General features: G+C 32.3%; 1 protein-coding gene across 3 annotated transcripts; it reads right to left on the reverse strand.

Moving 5' to 3' along the window:
* Nucleotides 1-5,080: 5,080 nt before the first annotated feature.
* Nucleotides 5,081-18,069, reverse strand: LOC106873458 (calcyclin-binding protein). 3 transcript variants are annotated; one of them, XM_014920825.3, is made up of 6 exons: nucleotides 17,918-18,069; nucleotides 12,917-13,109; nucleotides 12,156-12,252; nucleotides 9,955-10,054; nucleotides 7,744-7,844; nucleotides 5,081-5,443 (listed from the first exon to the last, which is right to left on the reverse strand). In XM_014920825.3, exons 1-6 carry the CDS (start codon nucleotides 17,936-17,938, stop codon nucleotides 5,299-5,301), a joined length of 657 nt encoding a protein of 218 aa, XP_014776311.1. In that variant the 5' UTR covers nucleotides 17,939-18,069; the 3' UTR covers nucleotides 5,081-5,298. The 3 variants fall into 3 exon arrangements, with proteins under 3 accessions (XP_014776311.1, XP_089199699.1, XP_014776312.1); XM_089343573.1 differs by having other exon boundaries at nucleotides 14,783-18,058; XM_014920826.3 differs by lacking the exon at nucleotides 17,918-18,069 and adding an exon at nucleotides 15,648-15,846.
* Between the last annotated feature and the right edge of the window lie 573 nt (nucleotides 18,070-18,642).

Below are 18,642 nucleotides of genomic sequence, written 5' to 3' on the forward strand. Positions count from 1 at the left end.
ATACATATATTAGCTAATATATATGTAAAATACACTACACATACACCAAATAAATGTCCCTTAACAAAGGCAGCTTTTAATAGTATATTACTGTTTAAATGCTGGGATAGTAATACAAGTATGCAAGTACACATTGTCAAATCACATCATCTTGTAAGTGCTCATACATTTTGGCATGTATGTGTTTATGTTTGATTGGCTCTATAATTTATTTCCTGATACGAGTTTTATTCATATCATATATTTTCTTAACTGGTAATAGCTGACATAATGAAAGGCATATCTTGACATAAATTCCTATGTGGTGGTATCTTTGACATTTTGATTATTGTGATACATTTGACTTTACTGTTATTGTTACTCCAAACAATTATTGTGGTATTGAAGGTTCAGCTACTATTGTGACATGTTACAATTATTATATCAATATATTTAACTTCAGATTCTTAAATGCAGTTCTATAGAATAATAATAACAATAATCTTTGCTACTTTCAATGTATTTTCAGGGAATATATTTACATCTAATGCCTGAATTCTAAAAAGGAAATATGCTATATATCATTGTTTTAGAAGTGATCTATACTCAACTTATGATACTGAAATATTTTTACCTTCTATCTTTCCTGTTTGAAACCTAATGATACATTTCACTTCATTATTTGATGTATCCTAGAATTTTTACTTAATTTTATTATGACAGTATATTAGACTTGACTCCATTTTAGATATAATACCTTTTACCAGCATGTGACTTCTGTATTAACAGAATAGTCCATTTGGATTTTTATATATTAATGTTAATTCTGCTTAACAAGGAAAGAAATGATTTATGCATATATTGTAAGACTAATTTAAAATGTAATCATAATGACAAGTACATATTTAATATTTGTAAGTTACAGTTAGTAATTTAATGACAAATTTCTGAAAATTCATATTTCCTTATGTGGCAACATATTAACCAAACAATATCATTTAATATTGGAATTTTTAATGACAACAAGCTTCTATAATCAATATTTTAAAAAAATGACTCATTGACCTATTTGAAATAGTCAGCGATAAACAGTTCAGTTGACATTGAAATAGGTTTATTTACTTATTTGAGTTCAAGCAATTTTGAACATTATTTATAGTATATTAATTGCCCTGAAGGATAAGGCATCTTAATTGTCATTCATGTTTAGTTATCTATGAATATTTATATTATGTCAAATAATTTGCAAGGAAAACATTCAATTTACTACCTATAAAGTCAACATTTTGTAGTTTTACTGATTTACTTGCTAAATTCTTCACTAAGCATTAACTTTGTTGCAATGATACCAATACACAGGGCAGGAAGTACTGTATATTCCATTATTTACTCCACACATTAAGATGTTTTTCAAACAGTAAACAAACTTTTCTCTAATACATTACAATAAAACACAAAAATTCCAATTTGCATGATTTCTCATCATGTTTCTCCATCTCTCTCTCTCTCTCTTCTTAGAACACTATAACAGTAATTCTTACTTTAATGCAAATTTAAGTAAATACCTGGTATTCTATTAATTAATATTTAACAGCTTAAATTTAAACTCCATTGTTGAGAAGCTCTGAATCACTGTTTAACTGCTGAGTTCAAGCAATTTTGAACATTTGCCAAATTTTACTACAATTAATTCATTTGAAAACATAATAAAATGATCAAGAAACATAATTGCTAGATATGTCCAAAGAAGTTTAAGTTGTGGTAGTTGTGGTATAACTGGAACTTATTTGTTCATTTTCCACAATAACCTGATGATTATAGGCTGATTATAACAAAACTATAAATATATAAAATTAAATGCTGCATTTTTCCTTTTTTTTCCCCCCCTTCACTAATATAATTTCCCTATGTAAAGGTTGGTGTATTTTAGGATATAGAGATTTTGAAACTGGGTAGATGTGCATCGGTGTAATTGTGTATGAATTTGTATTTTGGATGGTGGGCAGTTTGTATTCTGCTGGTATATGTATATATGTTTAATGTTGGTTCCTTTTATTCTTTTCTTTTTTCTACACCTAAATTCTTGAAAATGGACATTACTAAAAACAATGAAATACCCTTTCAAAGTGATGAAAAATAAGTCTACAAAAAAAAAAAAAAAAGAAAAAAACTGCACCAACATTTTTACTATATAATATTAATGTTATTTGGGGATTGCTATAAAAAAAATATTGCCTCAAGAATATTTTGATGTTTTTTTCTACTTGCAAAAGGTTTTAAAAATTGAAACCACATAAAACCCAACAAATTCTGAATAAAGTGCCTGTAATGTAATTCCTTATCAGTCATTATTTGGACTTCAGGCAAGTCATCGTCTTCTACCACATCATACCCCCTCTGCCTCCTTTGTACGGTAGATATAGCTGAATTGGTTCCTGGAGAAATAATCTGCATTGTTCTAAGGTGCCTAGCCCGTCTCTCTCTTATCTTCAGCTTCTTATATTCACATCAACTTCCTGTCTCTAAAAGCTATACAGTTTCTGAGTTGATCGGTATTGCTAATAGGAGAATGTATTCGTTACATTTTAACCTGACAAATTAGGCTTAAAGATCACATTGTGGATTGTTTCAATCCCAGTATCCAGAAATGGATGATGTTGATGCTGCAAATAAGCTGACACTGAATATGGGCCATTGTGTCTACTGCTGTCAATATTGACAGAAGACATCACTGAGTCTCTCGACTAAGACGAATATGTCGATTGGGCCGGTTTTCTATTTTAGAGCTTTCTTCATCTCCTACCGCCACCTCTTTCCGTTTGTCTTTCTTGTTTATCTCCCTTTCTCTCACGTTTATTTCTCTTTATTCTTTCTTGTTTAACTCCCCTTTTCCCTTACAACCTGTCACAAATGGCTTGTAAATAAAAGTTTAATTTCAAATTGATATTTTGTTTTTTTCCTTTTACTGCCAAATCACTTTTTCTCCATTCATTTTCTCTCCTATTTACTACATTACAGTAAAAGTGGAGATGAAACTGACTCTCTAATAGCATCTTAGTCATTAGTATAAAGCTAAAATCTAAATATTTTGATAGGACATAAAATAACTATCACTTAATCTTGCATCAAGTTGCCATAATTTATAGGAAAAACCTATCAAAGACTGGATAACTTCTAAAACAAGTTCTGAAAGCATTGAAGTAAATACAATCAACAAGGACTGCCATGTGAAGTATAAAAGAAATTTTTTTAACAAACGTCAATTGGGACAATATACAGTTGTATAGAGAAAGTCATTTAAAATGATTTACAAAGGCAGAGGAGGAGACTGTGGTGGCATAAGACAAGTGAGGAGGATGGATGATGATACTTGGATTTTGTAGGTCTTTTGCATTCATACCAATGTAATGCATGAAATATGTTCTGACTGGCCTAAAGGAGCACAGATCAAGAGATGAAAATAATAAATAGAAGCAACAACTGATGGCTTTAACATGAGAAATGCCTATGGTGTATTTGATTTAAAAAGTAGTACTATCTGAGCAGACAAACTTTAAGCATCAATTACTAGTTTGGAAAAAAAATAATAATATTGCAGCTAATCTAAGTGATGTTAAGTTTTATGCATACAAACATTTAAATACATGATATAAATGTTAGAGATTTATGCAGGTTACAAAAAAAAAAAAGCATTGTATTTAATTAAGAACTTAACCAATGTGCCAAATTGCTGGCCAACTTTTACAAGTTGCACTAAACATCTCTCATTTTTTATATCCTTAGTAATTTGTAACTATAGAGAGAATGCATAAGTATTGTAGGAAGGGGATTCAATTTGACTGGTACTTTTCTTTTTAATTGACCCAGGCAGATTTGAACTCAGAATTTAAAGGGACTTAACCAAATACTACAATTGTGGTGATATATTGATTTTGACGTCCACTGCCCTTATTTTGATATTAATAATGAAATTTCTATTATACCATTTATTTATTCCATTGATAACACAAAATAAAAGCCAGAAAAAAAATTCTTGAAAGATCTTGAGAGAAACTGAAAATACATTCATTATGTTATCAAGGGCTGTGAAGTCAGTAAAAATATACCAACTCTGACTGACATACCACATTAATATTTTTTATTTCATAGATATTAATTTATCATCAAACCAGAATTAAGGGCTTTTATGAAAGATCTGGAAGAAGCAACTCTGTTTCTAAGAACAAAATGTTAGTAAATTCTGGATTTGATTTAACCTTATTCCTTCGATACAAGATCTAACATATATTTAGTCAGGATAAACTTTACACTCATTTCAATTTTATATTAAAAAAAGTATATGAATTTATTTTTTAAAATGGTCATTTGTTAAGTTGTTTTACATATTCAGTCTTTTAGTTTTAACTTTGATGTAATTTGTTACTATTACATCCTTTATAACTTTGATAAAAACAATTTTAAAAAAAATTTTGCAAGTTTTATCTAATGCATAATTGTAACTTAATGGCATTGCTACAGCCTGTGCATTCAACCAATATATTAGTCCAATTGCAAATAAGAATCAGAGTTGGATATTTTGTGTAATGAATCCACAACCCTGATGTCATCAGAATTCACACACATGTTCAAGACAATACACTTTACCATTTATACTTTTTGGATATTAAAACTATTCATTGAATTTAGTGTAACCTGCTTCAGTAATGGAACATCTTACATATTAGGAACTTCTGCTCCTATGAATACCCCATAAGTGAACAACTATACTGAATATGTATTTGTAGAATTACATTCAACTGACTGTAAATGAATTATATAATATTCATATTATGTCACAGTTTCACCAATTTCATAATTGCTTTAGGACACAATACAAAATTATGCTCTTACAATATATTAAAGATGTTTGTTATGTGTTAATATAAAGCATTAAATCTAATTAGTAATGATTATTTGATAAGAGTTTGGCGATACAGCTTTTTAGTAGCCATTCCTCTTTTGTTTAAGCTACTATATAATGTTAAGCTGTAAGAATGTAATGCATTTCAAACAAGACAAAAATTCAACTTATAGTGATTACTATCAAAAGAAAAGACAAATATTTCACTCATAAATTTGATTTATTTTGCAAATAATTTTTCCAAAATTCTTCCTTAGTAATGATTCATCTTTAATAATATTTGTACAAATGTTCTGTAATGATCAGAAAGACTCGATAGCTTAAGAGCTGTCTGGCATTCAGGAAGAATATATGACATTAAAAAATAATGGAAAAAAAAAAATTTCTGCACAAGGTAGCCGTCAATGTGATGTTTCTGGTTAAAGTTCTGATACTTTATTTCGGGACTTGTACCATGCTTTACTTATTGTTCGTTTCATTTCATCATCACCATCATCATATATGTTCTTTAATATGTCCATGATGCCTTCACTTGGATCTTTGTCATCATCAAGAGTTGGTTTCCTGAAATGATAAATATTGTAATTTTTGTTAAGTGCAGTTATTTCATATATTCCAGAAACACAGAGTAATCTCATCTTGTGAATCATAAAAAGGAGAAATATCTTTAGAATTTGGTTTCGTCAATATATTTCCAATGTCTGTATTTGATTTGGTAAATTCACTTTATTGAAATATTTAAATGCAGAAGCAAGGAAATGAAATTTGTTTCATGAGTTGTTATTGAAAAACGTGATTGAGAGGCAGAAGTAGAGTACCAGGTTAAGCCTCGCATAATTGTTATGACCCTGTATGTTTTGAGTTAATATCCCACCTTGTACCAAAGCAAGAAATAATTATTAGTAAGGACAACGGTGTTGGACTGAATATCATGGAGTAATCAGTCCTATCTGAGCTCTCCACTCCCCAAACACCAAGATCCTTTCATCCTTCTGGGATCACTAACATAATTACCAGTGAAATACTTATGTTGTTGGGTGTTGAACCCGATGACAAACATGCCACTAATCTCAATTAGAGAACTGTGTGGCATTGTTCCATCATTAAGTATCACTGGGGCCACTGCTTTTCACAGGAATAATGTGCTATTAGAGTTTACCTGTAAGTGCAAGCAGTCTTGAGAAGATTCAAGCTAACCACAGTCAATTATTTCAAAGAATCCTCAGGGATATCAGTAACAATTGACTAATTTAAACCCAGTACTTGATGGTACTCTATGAATCTTAGAAGAATGAAAACAAGGTTGACATTGGCATTGAGGCCGATAAAAATTAACATCATCTCTCTACAATTTAGAGCATAATCTTATTGTAAATATTAAATTTTAGTTAACTCCAAGTCTAAAAATGAGGGTATATTATTGATCATGTTTGGTTTACCTTAAAGTACTTTTATTTAGATCAAGAATAAAAAATATCTTGGTGAAGCAGCAGGAAATTTTCTACATGAAAAGATGTGAGTGGGGTGTACTAAATCATAATCTTGAGTTTTAAAGAGTAAAAAATAAGCATCAAATAATTCTTGCTTAAATATCAAAGGAAATCACTCTTAGCAAAGGGAGAACAATGAAGATGAGTAATGCTCTTGAAAATTTCATGTTTAGAAAAGAAGAAAAATCGTCTTTATGGTGAGACAACATCACAAGGTCTCTAAATTTTATGCATTTGTTGTATATTTAATAAAGGATAACTTTTCTTTAAAAAAATTTAATGTTTTATTAAAGCTGTAAACATGTTAATCACTTCCGTGCTAATTGATATCACAGCCCTAAATTGGCTTCTTTTGTTCATTCTTATTTCCTTGCATAAAAGAAATACTTATTTCAAATTCTAAAAATAGATGTCTCAAATACATATCCACATGCATATATATATAATATATATATACATATAATATATATATATATTACCACACAAATATATAATAATTCAAGCATAATCAAACAACACATACACATTACTTTCTTGTTATAAAATGCAGCCAAAATTTTGCCTCAAGGAGATAGCTTGATTCCTGGCATCACAAGTACTAGCTGTATTACACTATTTCTCAATTGATTATATGTAATAACCAAACAAAGTTCTTTTAAGAGCTCACATCAGACTTTAAAACAGTTCTTTTAAGAACTTCACCTGTCAAACCTTCCTTATGTGCAATATCAACTAAGAACTTTACATTCCAGGATTAATCAGCACAATTTTAATGTTACCAATCACATTTCTTATAAGAATTGTACAACTTCTAACTTTATAAAGCACAAGTCAAACTTTATAAACACTGTTCTTGTGAATAAATATTATATCTTTTGTAATCCTGACTTGTCATTATCTGAACTATCAAACTGGGAAAACAATCTTTTCTTAAACACATTCAAACACACAAGTCATTAGCCTGGAATTACAAATTTACTATCAATATCTCTAAGAAAACAAACCATTAGACAAGTTGGAATTTTAAAAAAGATGATATTCTCTAATACTAAGATAGCACAAATGAAATTTTTAAAAAAATGATTAAGTCAGTATCAAAAAATATGCAAAACTAACGACTAACAGGAAATTAACTTTGCTTTCAAGATTATAATTGTCAAATTAAATTACACTTGCTTTTCCAATACACTTTTCCATACTAATAGTTCAATATTTATCATCATAGTACAGAATGTTACATAATTCCTCATAACAACAATATGATTAAGAGATGTGCATTTTTACCTGTGTTAAAAAATAAATCAGGATCTTTTCAGAATCAATTAAACACTTGCAGGTATATCACAGTACAAACATTGCTAAAGCTTAACTTACTTTATTTTTTCTTTCTTTTTATCTATTGAAACTTCTGAAACATGATCCCAGTTGGTCTGATTCTTCTTCATTAACATCAACACTAGGGAATCAGTCTTAATCTGGAAAGAAAAAAACAAATAGACCATAATTGAAATAAATTAATATAACCTAGTAAAATTTATGAAAAAAAAAAAAAAAAAAGAAGATAACTAAGCAATCTACAGTTAGAAATGATAAATAGATTAAACTCAATTGTTCTAATACAATGTGAGGTCAAAGTAAATGAAAATTGATTTGCTAAGCACTGGATGATATAGCAACCTAAATTTTCTCCATACTAAAAAAATCTCAACTAACCATCTGCTTTTGTAGCTTGATATGATATTCATTTTATTCCTTTATTGCTACTGAGAAGAAAAAAAGATTTTTTTCATTCAAGACAACAAATATCACAACCTAAAAATGTAGTTATGCTCTTAAAAATAATTTATAAATTAAGAGAGATATACATTGCAAATATGTGCTTCTTGAACCATGTTGAATTCATAGTTATTCAATATGCAAGAAAATAAAGTTTAAACACTGAGCTTTTACATTTAAGAGTCTTGAAAGTGTGATACAAGTTCTACTTAGCAGAATATTTAAAAGTAAAAAAGTACTGGGGTCAATTTGCTAGGCTAAAACCCTTCAAGGTGGTGCCCCAGCATAGCCACAATTCAATGAGTGACATGAGTAAAAGACATACATACATATATATATATATATTCCGGCATGGTTGTGTAGATAAGAAGTTTGCTTTGCAACCATATGCTTTCAGATTCAATCCCACTGTATCATACTTTGGACAAGTGAATCATCATAACCCTCAGATTTACTAATGCTTAGTGAGTAGAATTTGGTATACTGAAACTGTGTAGAAGCCCCCCCCCTCTCTCTCTCCCTTGAGAGAGAGACACACACACACACATACTTGGGGCCAATTACATTCAGTACTCTTGACCATCAGTCTGTTCTCCTGTAGTGCATGATATCACTCCATTTCACTGTTTGCCATCATACTCTGTCTCCTTTTCTCTCAAGCATCTGGGTTCTTTGTCAACACCCTCTCTCCTGGGTCATATATACCTATGTACTTATCTCAATATACTGAGTACTCCTACCATGTTCATACCTCACATTCTGCAAAGAGATTGGTGAGTGAACAAATATGTGGGGCCCTGAGATTCCTTTAATGCCATTGTGGACATGACAATTTTTGTGCTGTAAAGATCCTCTTCGGTCGTGAATGACCACAGGAATTGCATCTAGAATGTTACCCTCCAAGACAAATCTGGGCAAGATTGTTTATGGAAGAGCAGCAGCCACCCATGCACACCAGTCTCCCCTTTCCACACCACCAATGTTATCCAAAGGAAAGGCAAAGGCCTAAACAGCTTGGCACCAGTGGTGTTGCAACTCATTTCTATAACTGAGTGAACTGAAGCAACATGAAAAAGTGTTCTGCTCAAGAACACAACACAGAGACTTGTCTGGGAATTGAACAGATGATTGTAACCCCAACCCCTAACTGCTGAACCAGGTGCCTTCACATGCACCTTTTGTGCTCTGTGTGTGTGTGTGTGTGTGTGTGTGTGTGTGTGTGTGTGTGTATAAAAAAGGAAAAGGAATCGAGCCAGAGTACATTGTGTCAAGCATAAGGTTGTAAATGAGGGCAACTAAGTACAGAAACCAAGTCAAGCCAAAATCAAACAGGTGAGAGCGATATTGGTCCTCCAACCTGCCTAGGTGAGCAATACCTGAAGGTGAAGACCCTAAACTGTGGCACCCCATCCAAGCCTTGCCAGCAAGGAAAGCAAAGGTAAAACATTTACACACAATTGGTGTTGAAACAGTGGAGTTGTAGTACTGAATAGAAAGCCTTGAAGTATCTGTTTTGGCTTTGTGTGATCCGAGTTCAAATCCTGCTTCCTACATCAGCAAAACAGTTCCTTTAGGACTTGACAAAAACAGCTACAAGTTTAAGCAAGTGCTCAAGTATTTCACTCATTTTGTTTAATGCCAGCACACCGGCTTGTAGGAGAAAATGCAACCAATAATGCCAGTGTTCACTAAGTGTGAAATAAATAAAACATGACCAAAGAAAAACAACAATGAAATAAATGAAAAATGAAAACCAAATGGAAGCCATGTGTTATGGTTAGTGAAGTAAAGTACCAGCATTTAACTAACCTTGAAGGAACTGTCTGATGGTATGATGGAGCCTGCCAACTTCTTCACTTTGAAATGGTAATTTTTGTTATCAAGATTTGAAACAGTTAAATCCAAAGATCTGTCAATAGAATTACAAATCTAATACATATTTTCTCAAGAAACACTTCATTCATTTTTTTCATATATTTTTAAATATAATAGCAATGGTTAGATTCATGTTATCACTTTGGCAATGGAGTCTACAGATGCTTCTAGACTGAAGAATATGGAACCTACTTTATAAAATAAAGGATTAGGCTTAAAAATTCTTTGCAAAATACTTGAATCTGAATAGGCATAAAAAAAATGATCATCTGTCTGTGCCTCCCCTCTCTATATAATTGAAATTATACTTAAGCAACAACCATCAAAATTTGAAGGTAAATTTCTCATTAATGCAAATTTGGCCAGCATATAGTAAAATTGCATCACTATAAATTTCTTTTCACAATGAATATGTAAAAATGTGTGTGTGTGCATATATAAAATTATGTATTCTGAAGCAATCAAACAATTTGCACAGCATATTAAATGACATATAATCCATATCTATATTTGGTAAGATATTGTTTACATCAAAATTTTATAGAATTTTGGGGAAGAAGTTATCAGTAAGTATCTATTTGTATGTCTTAAAACATTTGCTTTTGTGCACAAGGAAACTGACAGTATATCGTGCATTTGCAAAGTGAAACATCATAGGGTTTAGAGTTAGTGGTTCACCTTTTGTTTTGTTTATCAATCATCTATATTAAAATCAATAAATTACATTTTATTTGTGCTTACTTAACTTGGCCTACAGCTACCTATTAAAACTATTCATTCTAGTCATCAGCCGAGAGAACTTCTTTATAGAGTCTCAACCTGCAAGAAATAGCAGCCAAATTTTCCTCAAATTACATTAAAAAATGTAAACACCATCTCTTTCAAACTATCTATCTATAATTAATCCAATACTTTGCAATATCTACAGTTGATGAGTCTGACTTAAGTAATTTCCCCTATGCTTTTTTCCCATAATTCACAGAATTTTTGAAACCAAACTGAATGGATTTCAAGTTTTCAACAGTTAGAAATATAAACATGTTTTAGATCACTTTTTTACCAGATATTAAGTAGATAATTAAAATGATTTATCTTACTTTGCAATGTTTCAATTACTTGACCCTTACGTTACTATATTTCTAACCAAAATACATGCCTTATGAGAATTAAATTCTAAAATAATCATGAATTTAGACTAGTTTCATTAAACAACTGTAACACAGTCAATGAGGGGTCTTATTTTAAATAAGGGATCAAAGTTTGGTTTTCCACATACTGGGGTACTACTAGTGTCTCTCACGTGTAAATACTGACTCAATTTCACAAATCGTGTCCTTGATATAATACTGGAAATGTACTGATCTCCAAAAGGTTCCTGATTGCTCCAGTAATTTGTAATTCTGGGTAATTGTCTTATACCCATAATAATATTAACGGCAAAAAATGCCTGTATTTCTTCTACGCTTGTGAGAAACCACAAGCTATCTTTTTTTTCCAGTTTGTTTCCGCAGTGATCGCTTCAAACAAGCTTACTGGAAAGAATAAGAAAAAAAGTCCAACAGTTTTGCTTTCTGAGAAAGACTATGAGTAGATCCAGTCTCCTCAGAAAAATTGGTGATGGAAATATTTTTCAACTTCTTACTCCATTCAGGTATAAAATCGTCCTCACTGTTGCTATCATCGCTTTCAATTTCTTCAGAATTGCTGCTTTCAGTTTTGGATACAGAAATATCTGATTCATTTACATACACCACGTGCTTTTGTAGTTCACTCATACTTTTGCTTGATTTCTCAATATCTTCTGTTGAAAAGCCCTTTAATACTGAATCACTCCTATCCATTTTAAAAGTTGAAAAAAATCGCCACAAAAAAAATGTGGAAAAACATCTCCCAAAATTTACAGAGATCAGATATCACATCAATGTCAGATACTATAACTTGACTATTTACAAAGTGAAATCATGTGTTTTCACACATGTACTAATGAGATTTGTGCTGTAATTCACATTTAAATAACAATGGGTTTGCCTAGCTGGCTACAGCTGGGTTGGTCATTTGAGCAAAAAAATTTTTCAGCTGGCTGCGGCTGGGTTGATAGCAAAAGGGTTAAGAGTGTAAAAAAAAGTTCGACTTACTTTTCTTCAAAATTACATGTTATGTTTTCTTTAGATAACTGTTGAATATTTTTAAGATCAATATATATTTTCATGTATTTATTAGACTGATCCCAAGCTGAAAGAAAAATACGTAAATATTAGACCAAAAGTTTTAAGTAATTTAAAAGAAAATGTTTAAATAGACAGGATCACAATATATCAAAATCCTAAGACAGTGAGCTGGTAGAATCATTAGCACACTAGGCAAAATGCTCAGCAGCATTTCATCCATCTTTTCATTCTCAGGACGTCAGCTTTGCTGTTTATCCCTTTGGGGGTCTATAGAATAAGTACCAGTTGAGCACTGGGGTTGATCTAATCAACTTAGTCCTCCTCAAATTGCTGGCCTTGTGCCAAAACATGAAAGCAATAAATCAAAAACCTCATTTCTAACATAATCACAAGACAAGAAATTTGGAGGAAGGGAAAGTAAAGAAATATTTAGTTTATTGTATCAACCACCATACTTGACTGATATATATATATAGGCATATACACAGGAGTGGCTGTTTGGTAAGTAGCTTGCTTACCAACCACATGGTTCCAGGTTCAGTCCCACTGCATGGACCTATAGTCTCAGGCCGACAAAAGCCTTTTGAGTGGATTTGGTAGGTGGAAACTGAAAGAAGCCCATTGTATGTATGTATATATATAAATAGATATATTTAATAAATGTCATTATGGTAAACCAAGCATAAAGATGATGGTGATAATGTCATTATTAAAAGAAAAAAACTCACCATAGGTACTTAACTCAACAGTGACACAACGGCTTTGAGGATTTGTAGCCGCTTTCTCACTTGCACATGCTTTCACTTTCATGGCAGAAAGTTCTGATTGTAGTTTCACCAATTCCTTCTGAAGAATATTTTTTACATATGGTCTTTCAGCTTTCTCTGTAAGTATTATCATCTCTTCAACATCCTTTTGAACCTGCCAAAAATTAAAACAAATGGTTATTAGTTCCTCTTAGCTGGACGATTAGAACTGGATGTGGATACAGGAACAGAACTACAGTTAGAAAGGGATGTTATATTGATTTCTCTTTCTGAAATTATCACCATTCTTTCCGTAAAGAACGGTGAGACTGCAAAATAGTGAGACTTGGGCACTGTCTGTGGTAAATCACTGGAGGTTGGGAAGTGAGATTTGAAACCTTAGAAAGAAACAACAGAAACATTCACTACATAGCACCATCAAGATTCAATATCCACTTTCCATGCTGGCAGGAGTTGGACAATTTGACAGGAGCTGGCAAGTTGCAAAGCCACGTTGAGCTTCAATATCAACCACGGGACAGTGGACTGTGTGCTTTTCTCATGTTACTGGCACTAGTAAGGTTGTTCAGTAACTTGAACAGAAGAACAAGGAGGGGGGAAGAAAAGGCTCTCACTACAAAATGGGGAGTATTTGAGAGGAGAATGTGGTTATAAGTTGGATGTTAAAAGGCTAAATGTAAGCACAGGTATCTAGCTATAGAGGAGATATATGGCTACCTGCTATTATATATGAAGGTGCAATTAAAGGAAATACCAAAATACAGAGGTGTAAATTGAGAGATATATAGTTTCAGTTAAGAGAATACATCAGAAAGTTGTAGAATGATGCAAAAGGTATCAGAGTGGAGGAGAGGGAGATAAGGAGGTACATGAGGAAGCTATAGTAAGGGGCTTGATGAAAGGGCATTGAGAATGGGGAAAGATCTGTGTTTAGAGAAAAGAGAAATTAGTGGGTAAAAGCGCAAAAGAAGGTGATAAATGGAAATAGTGTGGGTCGGGAAACCTGTTTAACTGATCCGAGCATGGAACAACAGACATAAAAATGCCGGTTTCAGCAACTGATGTTATGTGATTTTGAATGAGTCATTTTACTATTGCATTTGTTAAATTCTTGTAATCTTAGTGATTTTTCATTCCACTTTGTGAGATGGGCAGTACCTACAACCAACTGCTCTTGCGTTCCTAGTGCATTGGCTATGTCACGGTAAGTACTTGCCTGTATATTCAAGTTATCTGATGAAATGAGATTATTTTTCTGTAAAAGATCATTCCATGGAAGTGAGTGTTTCCAGTAGCTTTTAGTGACTAGCTTTGGCAAAAGATATACCTGGCATTTTTTATGTATTTGAATGATCTAAATTTGAAAGTCCTGTTCAACTTTTCTGTCATTTCACTTAGATCAAGTTTCATTTAGTATGACTTAGCAGATATTTGGTTACATACATAGGCACAGGTGAGGCTGAGTGGTTAAGAAGCATGCTTCCTAATCATGTGGCTTTGGGTTCAGATTCAATGCATGACACTTTGGGCAAGTATCTTCTACTATAGCCCTGGGCTGATCTAAACCTTGTGAGTGGATTTGGTTGATGGAAACTGAAAGATGCCTGTCATATATGTACATACATGCATGTGTCTTTGTGTTTGTTCCTGCACCACTGATTGACAACCAGTGTTGGTTTGTTTACACCCCCTGTAACTTGACAGTTTCACAAAAGAGACCAATAGAATAAGAACCAGGCTTAAATGAGTAATGGGGTTGACTTGTTTAACTAAACCCTTGAAGGCATGTAGTCCAATGACTAAAACAAAAGTAAAAGATATAAGTACCTGGAATTGGTATCCAAAGTAGTGAAATATTTAATGCTATTCCCAATATATACATATGAGCAAGCTTTCTTTCAGATATTCAATATAAAATCCAAATACAGAAAGAGGATGAATGTAGAACCTGATCTCTGCTTAAAACTGACAACCATTGCACCAGACATCCACAAAGCAGCACCAACTACTCCCTTAAGTGCTTGATTATTGCCATTTATTTAATTATATCTTTCAATTGAGAGATTAAACTAGGAAAACAAGCCTGCTATTAATTAATAAAATCAGCTTGTTAGATCTTTCAAAAGCCTGGGGGTCCACATGACAATCTGTTTCAACATAAGGGGTCCTAAAAAGTGAAAAAAATTGGGAACCACAGTTTTAAAGTAAAATACTTCTAGAGCAAGAAATACTAAAGATTAAAGAAATGTCTGAAGTGTGTCCTTAGAGATGCAGTGCTGTTTTTGTGGAACCTGGATTAGTATATCCCTTTCTTGTGACAGAGCCAAAAGGGGAGGAAGGAGGGAGGGGGAAATAAATGGTGATGAGAATCAAAACAGTTGAAAGAATGAAAGCATAGTACGAGTGATTTTAGTGGGAAGAGTAAAGCAGGTCTCATTTTGGAAGCAACGGGTCAGGTATAGCCTAACGGTGATTTTGAAACTGGTCTTCCGAGAATGTAAATTACTGAATAATTTATAACCTGATGCTACTTTTTTCTTTTTTAAAGAAACGATATTACAAATTTCTCCTGACGTCGAATGATATATTCCAAGTGCCAACGCATGAAACTCTCGATCCTTGAGTTAATCTGTTGCTTCTGCTAGATATCAATAAAAATATACATCTACTCATAGTTTGAGTTCTAGTTTACCTGTTTGCATCACTATACCTGGTATTCATATACTGAATAAAGCATGACTATCCTCATAATCATTTTCTTTTAGAATTCGGAGAAAAACTAAGCCTTGTTTCACTTCCATTTCTTTCACTTTAAAAAGGCATTTCCTATTTCTGGATTTCAGTGTTAACCCTTTGAAGCAATTTTTTTTTTAATTAAAGAAGAGCAGACTAATACATTGTTCAGATTGATGAATATATACGTAGCTTTATTTTTTTGCTTCTAAAATTTTTAATTTTAGAAGAAAAAATACAGAATCGTTATCTTCAACGTTTAAAACAAAAATTCAAAGAAAATGTCGAACTTTCGAAACTGCCAAATTTAATAACTCCTTTTATTATTGCAATTTTCTGGATTTAATAATTATTATAATAATTACGAATTTTTTGCTATTGTTTATTATTATTCCCCACTCCCTATTTCGATCATTTTTATAATAATTAAAAATTCTAAACAATCTTTTTACAGAATTCATTCGTGGTAGCGTTATTAGAAACCATTGAAATTTGACTGCCACTTCTCATCAAAATAATTTTTTTTGAAATTTCCTCTTCAGTAAAATAATGATTGTTTCAAATTTAGGCATAAATTGATTTTATCAACCTCGAAAGGATGTAAGGCAAAGTTGACCTCGGCGGAATGGTGAACTCAGAATGTAAGGAGCTGGTAGAAATGCCTTTAAGCGTTTTGAATATTTATCAGTATAAATAAGCAACGCTATGCATATATACGCCAAGAAATATTTGCCATATCAGAGACTATGTTTTGCTTTATATATTTTACATTTCAGAAATGTAAATGTTATGTCTTGTGTGTATTTGATATAAACAGCTATCAATCTCTCGAGACAGAAAATTAGAGTACCTGTTCTCGGACAAATCCGATGAAGGGAAATCAAAACATAGACAATATTTTTCAGATCTAACGAGTAAAACAGAAAATATTTTCCTGTCCACAGCAAGTTTCATAATTTAAGAATTGTCGTTATACTGGTATTGAAAATAAAAGTTCAGTATGTTTATATATGAGGGTAGCTAATTAATATCTATGTGGATAAATTATTGAATAATGAAAGTATTATAGTTTTTTGTTTATTTCCACGAAATTTTCATTTCAATTTCACTTTCTGCACGTCAATGCTTAAGGTCCGTAAAAAACGCTCCTTGCACGATAAAATAACTTTCACACCCAGCGTTAATTATTTTACATTGAAATAAATATTTTATACCTAGTAAAAATTTGTGTTTAATATCTCTCTATAACAATTGTTTTTCAGGTGAACCTCATTGTCACACAATGATTAAACAGTTTTTCTTTTATTATTCATACAAAGATAGAATAAATCATTTTCAGCAGAAAACTAAATTCCATTAAAAACGCGACCCTTTCCAATGTATGAACATCAAATGCTGTTGCCATCAAGTAAAGAATTGCAACGAAAAGAGTGATGGCGGTCAAAAGAGTGGTAAAACATTTCAAGAAGCTGTTTTCTTTTTTTTCTTCATTTTTTTTTCTTGGGATAAATAGAAGAAATAGTGAGTTATAAACCAAAGGCATGGTTGATCACCATCTCACTTGAAAGCAGTAAAGCCTGCGTATCGATCAAGTGACTGCAATATATTCTAGAATTTGGTAAAACTATCAAGTCAATGAATATCAATGTTAAGTTTGTCACATTCATAATTTATTTTCAATCCGTCAGATCCCTTGATACACACAAGTCACATTTTATTCTAACAACAGAACCCCTTTCGCGGTTCACAAACTGTTTTATTCATACAAGCCATCACGAGTTTCTTAAGCAGATATGAACAGAGTGAGTTATACACAGAGCATTGACACTTTTAAAAAAAAATTTTGATAAAAGATTCATATCACGTTGTAATAAGTGTAGGAAAAAAACTCGTGTTAGGTGTGTGCGAATTGTTTCTGTAGATCTTTCTAGAAAATGAAACAAGAAAAAAAAAATACGGGTGAAAACATCCCAAGAACAGTTAAACACCTAATGAATTAGTTCTAAATTTTCTTTTGTAACAAGATACCCCGAAAGAATCAATTATTTTATTAAACTAATATAAATAGACTAGCGTGAGACGATGATAAAAATCATCAGAAAATTTGAACGTGATTCAGTAAATTTTATGAGATATTTAAGCATTAACTGAATATAAATTCTAGGTCATAATTTTCAAAAAAATCCTAAATATGTAAAAGCAAACTGGTGAAATCATTTCTCTACTTACATCTTCTAGTTTTCTCGACATTGTAAATTATAAGAGGGAAACTGACTACACAACGTTAATATGATTTCGATTTCGGTAGGTGCGAGTTTGATATGGTAGTAATCATAGTAGAGAGCTCTACGGACAAGGGAACTAATAACTAACGGAAGTGCATTTATTCATTTTCACAAGTGTGCACAAACGCACATGACATATGTCAGTAAATTTTCCTTGTCATACCTATACAAATGTGTCGCATTCCTGAATTAGTTTCCTCGTAACTTTCAGAAAAATAAATAATTTTTAAATGAAATTTTCGACAAATACCTTTCGGATGGTGTAGATCACGATTATATCGAAATTTAATGCGGTGGTGGGGAACTGGTGGTTGCGCACTCATCCAAATTTTCAAAATTTCAGTTTCATCATCATCATCGTTTAACGTCCGCTTTCCATGTTAGCATGGGTTGGACGATTTGACTGAGGAATGGTGAAACCAGATGGCTACACCCGGCTCCAATCTGATTTGGCAGAGTTTCTACAGCTGGATGCCCTTCCTAATGCCAACCACTCCGAGAGTGTAGTGGGTGCTTTTACATGCCACCGGCATGAAAGCCAGTCAGGCGGTACTGGCAACGGCCACGCTCAAAATGGTGTATTTTATGTGCCACCCGCACAAGAGCCAGTCCAGGGGCACTGGCAATGATCTTGCTCGAAAGTCCTTACACATGCCACAGGCACAAGTA

Source organism: Octopus bimaculoides, chromosome 2, assembly GCF_046866305.1.
Source record: "Octopus bimaculoides isolate indiv1 chromosome 2, ASM4686630v1, whole genome shotgun sequence".
NCBI classification, from domain to species: domain Eukaryota; kingdom Metazoa; phylum Mollusca; class Cephalopoda; order Octopoda; family Octopodidae; genus Octopus; species Octopus bimaculoides.

Bases quoted from the DNA above. Each gene is read 5' to 3' on its own strand.
- LOC106873458 (XM_014920825.3), bottom strand. From the start codon at position 17,938: ATGTCGAGAAAACTAGAAGAT. The intron at 12,253-12,916 runs GTGAGTTTTTTT...TTTTTCTTTCAG, and splicing joins TGTTGAGTTAAGTACCTATG to CTTGGGATCAGTCTAATAAA. The intron at 5,444-7,743 runs GTAAGTTAAGCT...TTATCATTTCAG, and splicing joins AAAAAGAAAGAAAAAATAAA to GAAACCAACTCTTGATGATG.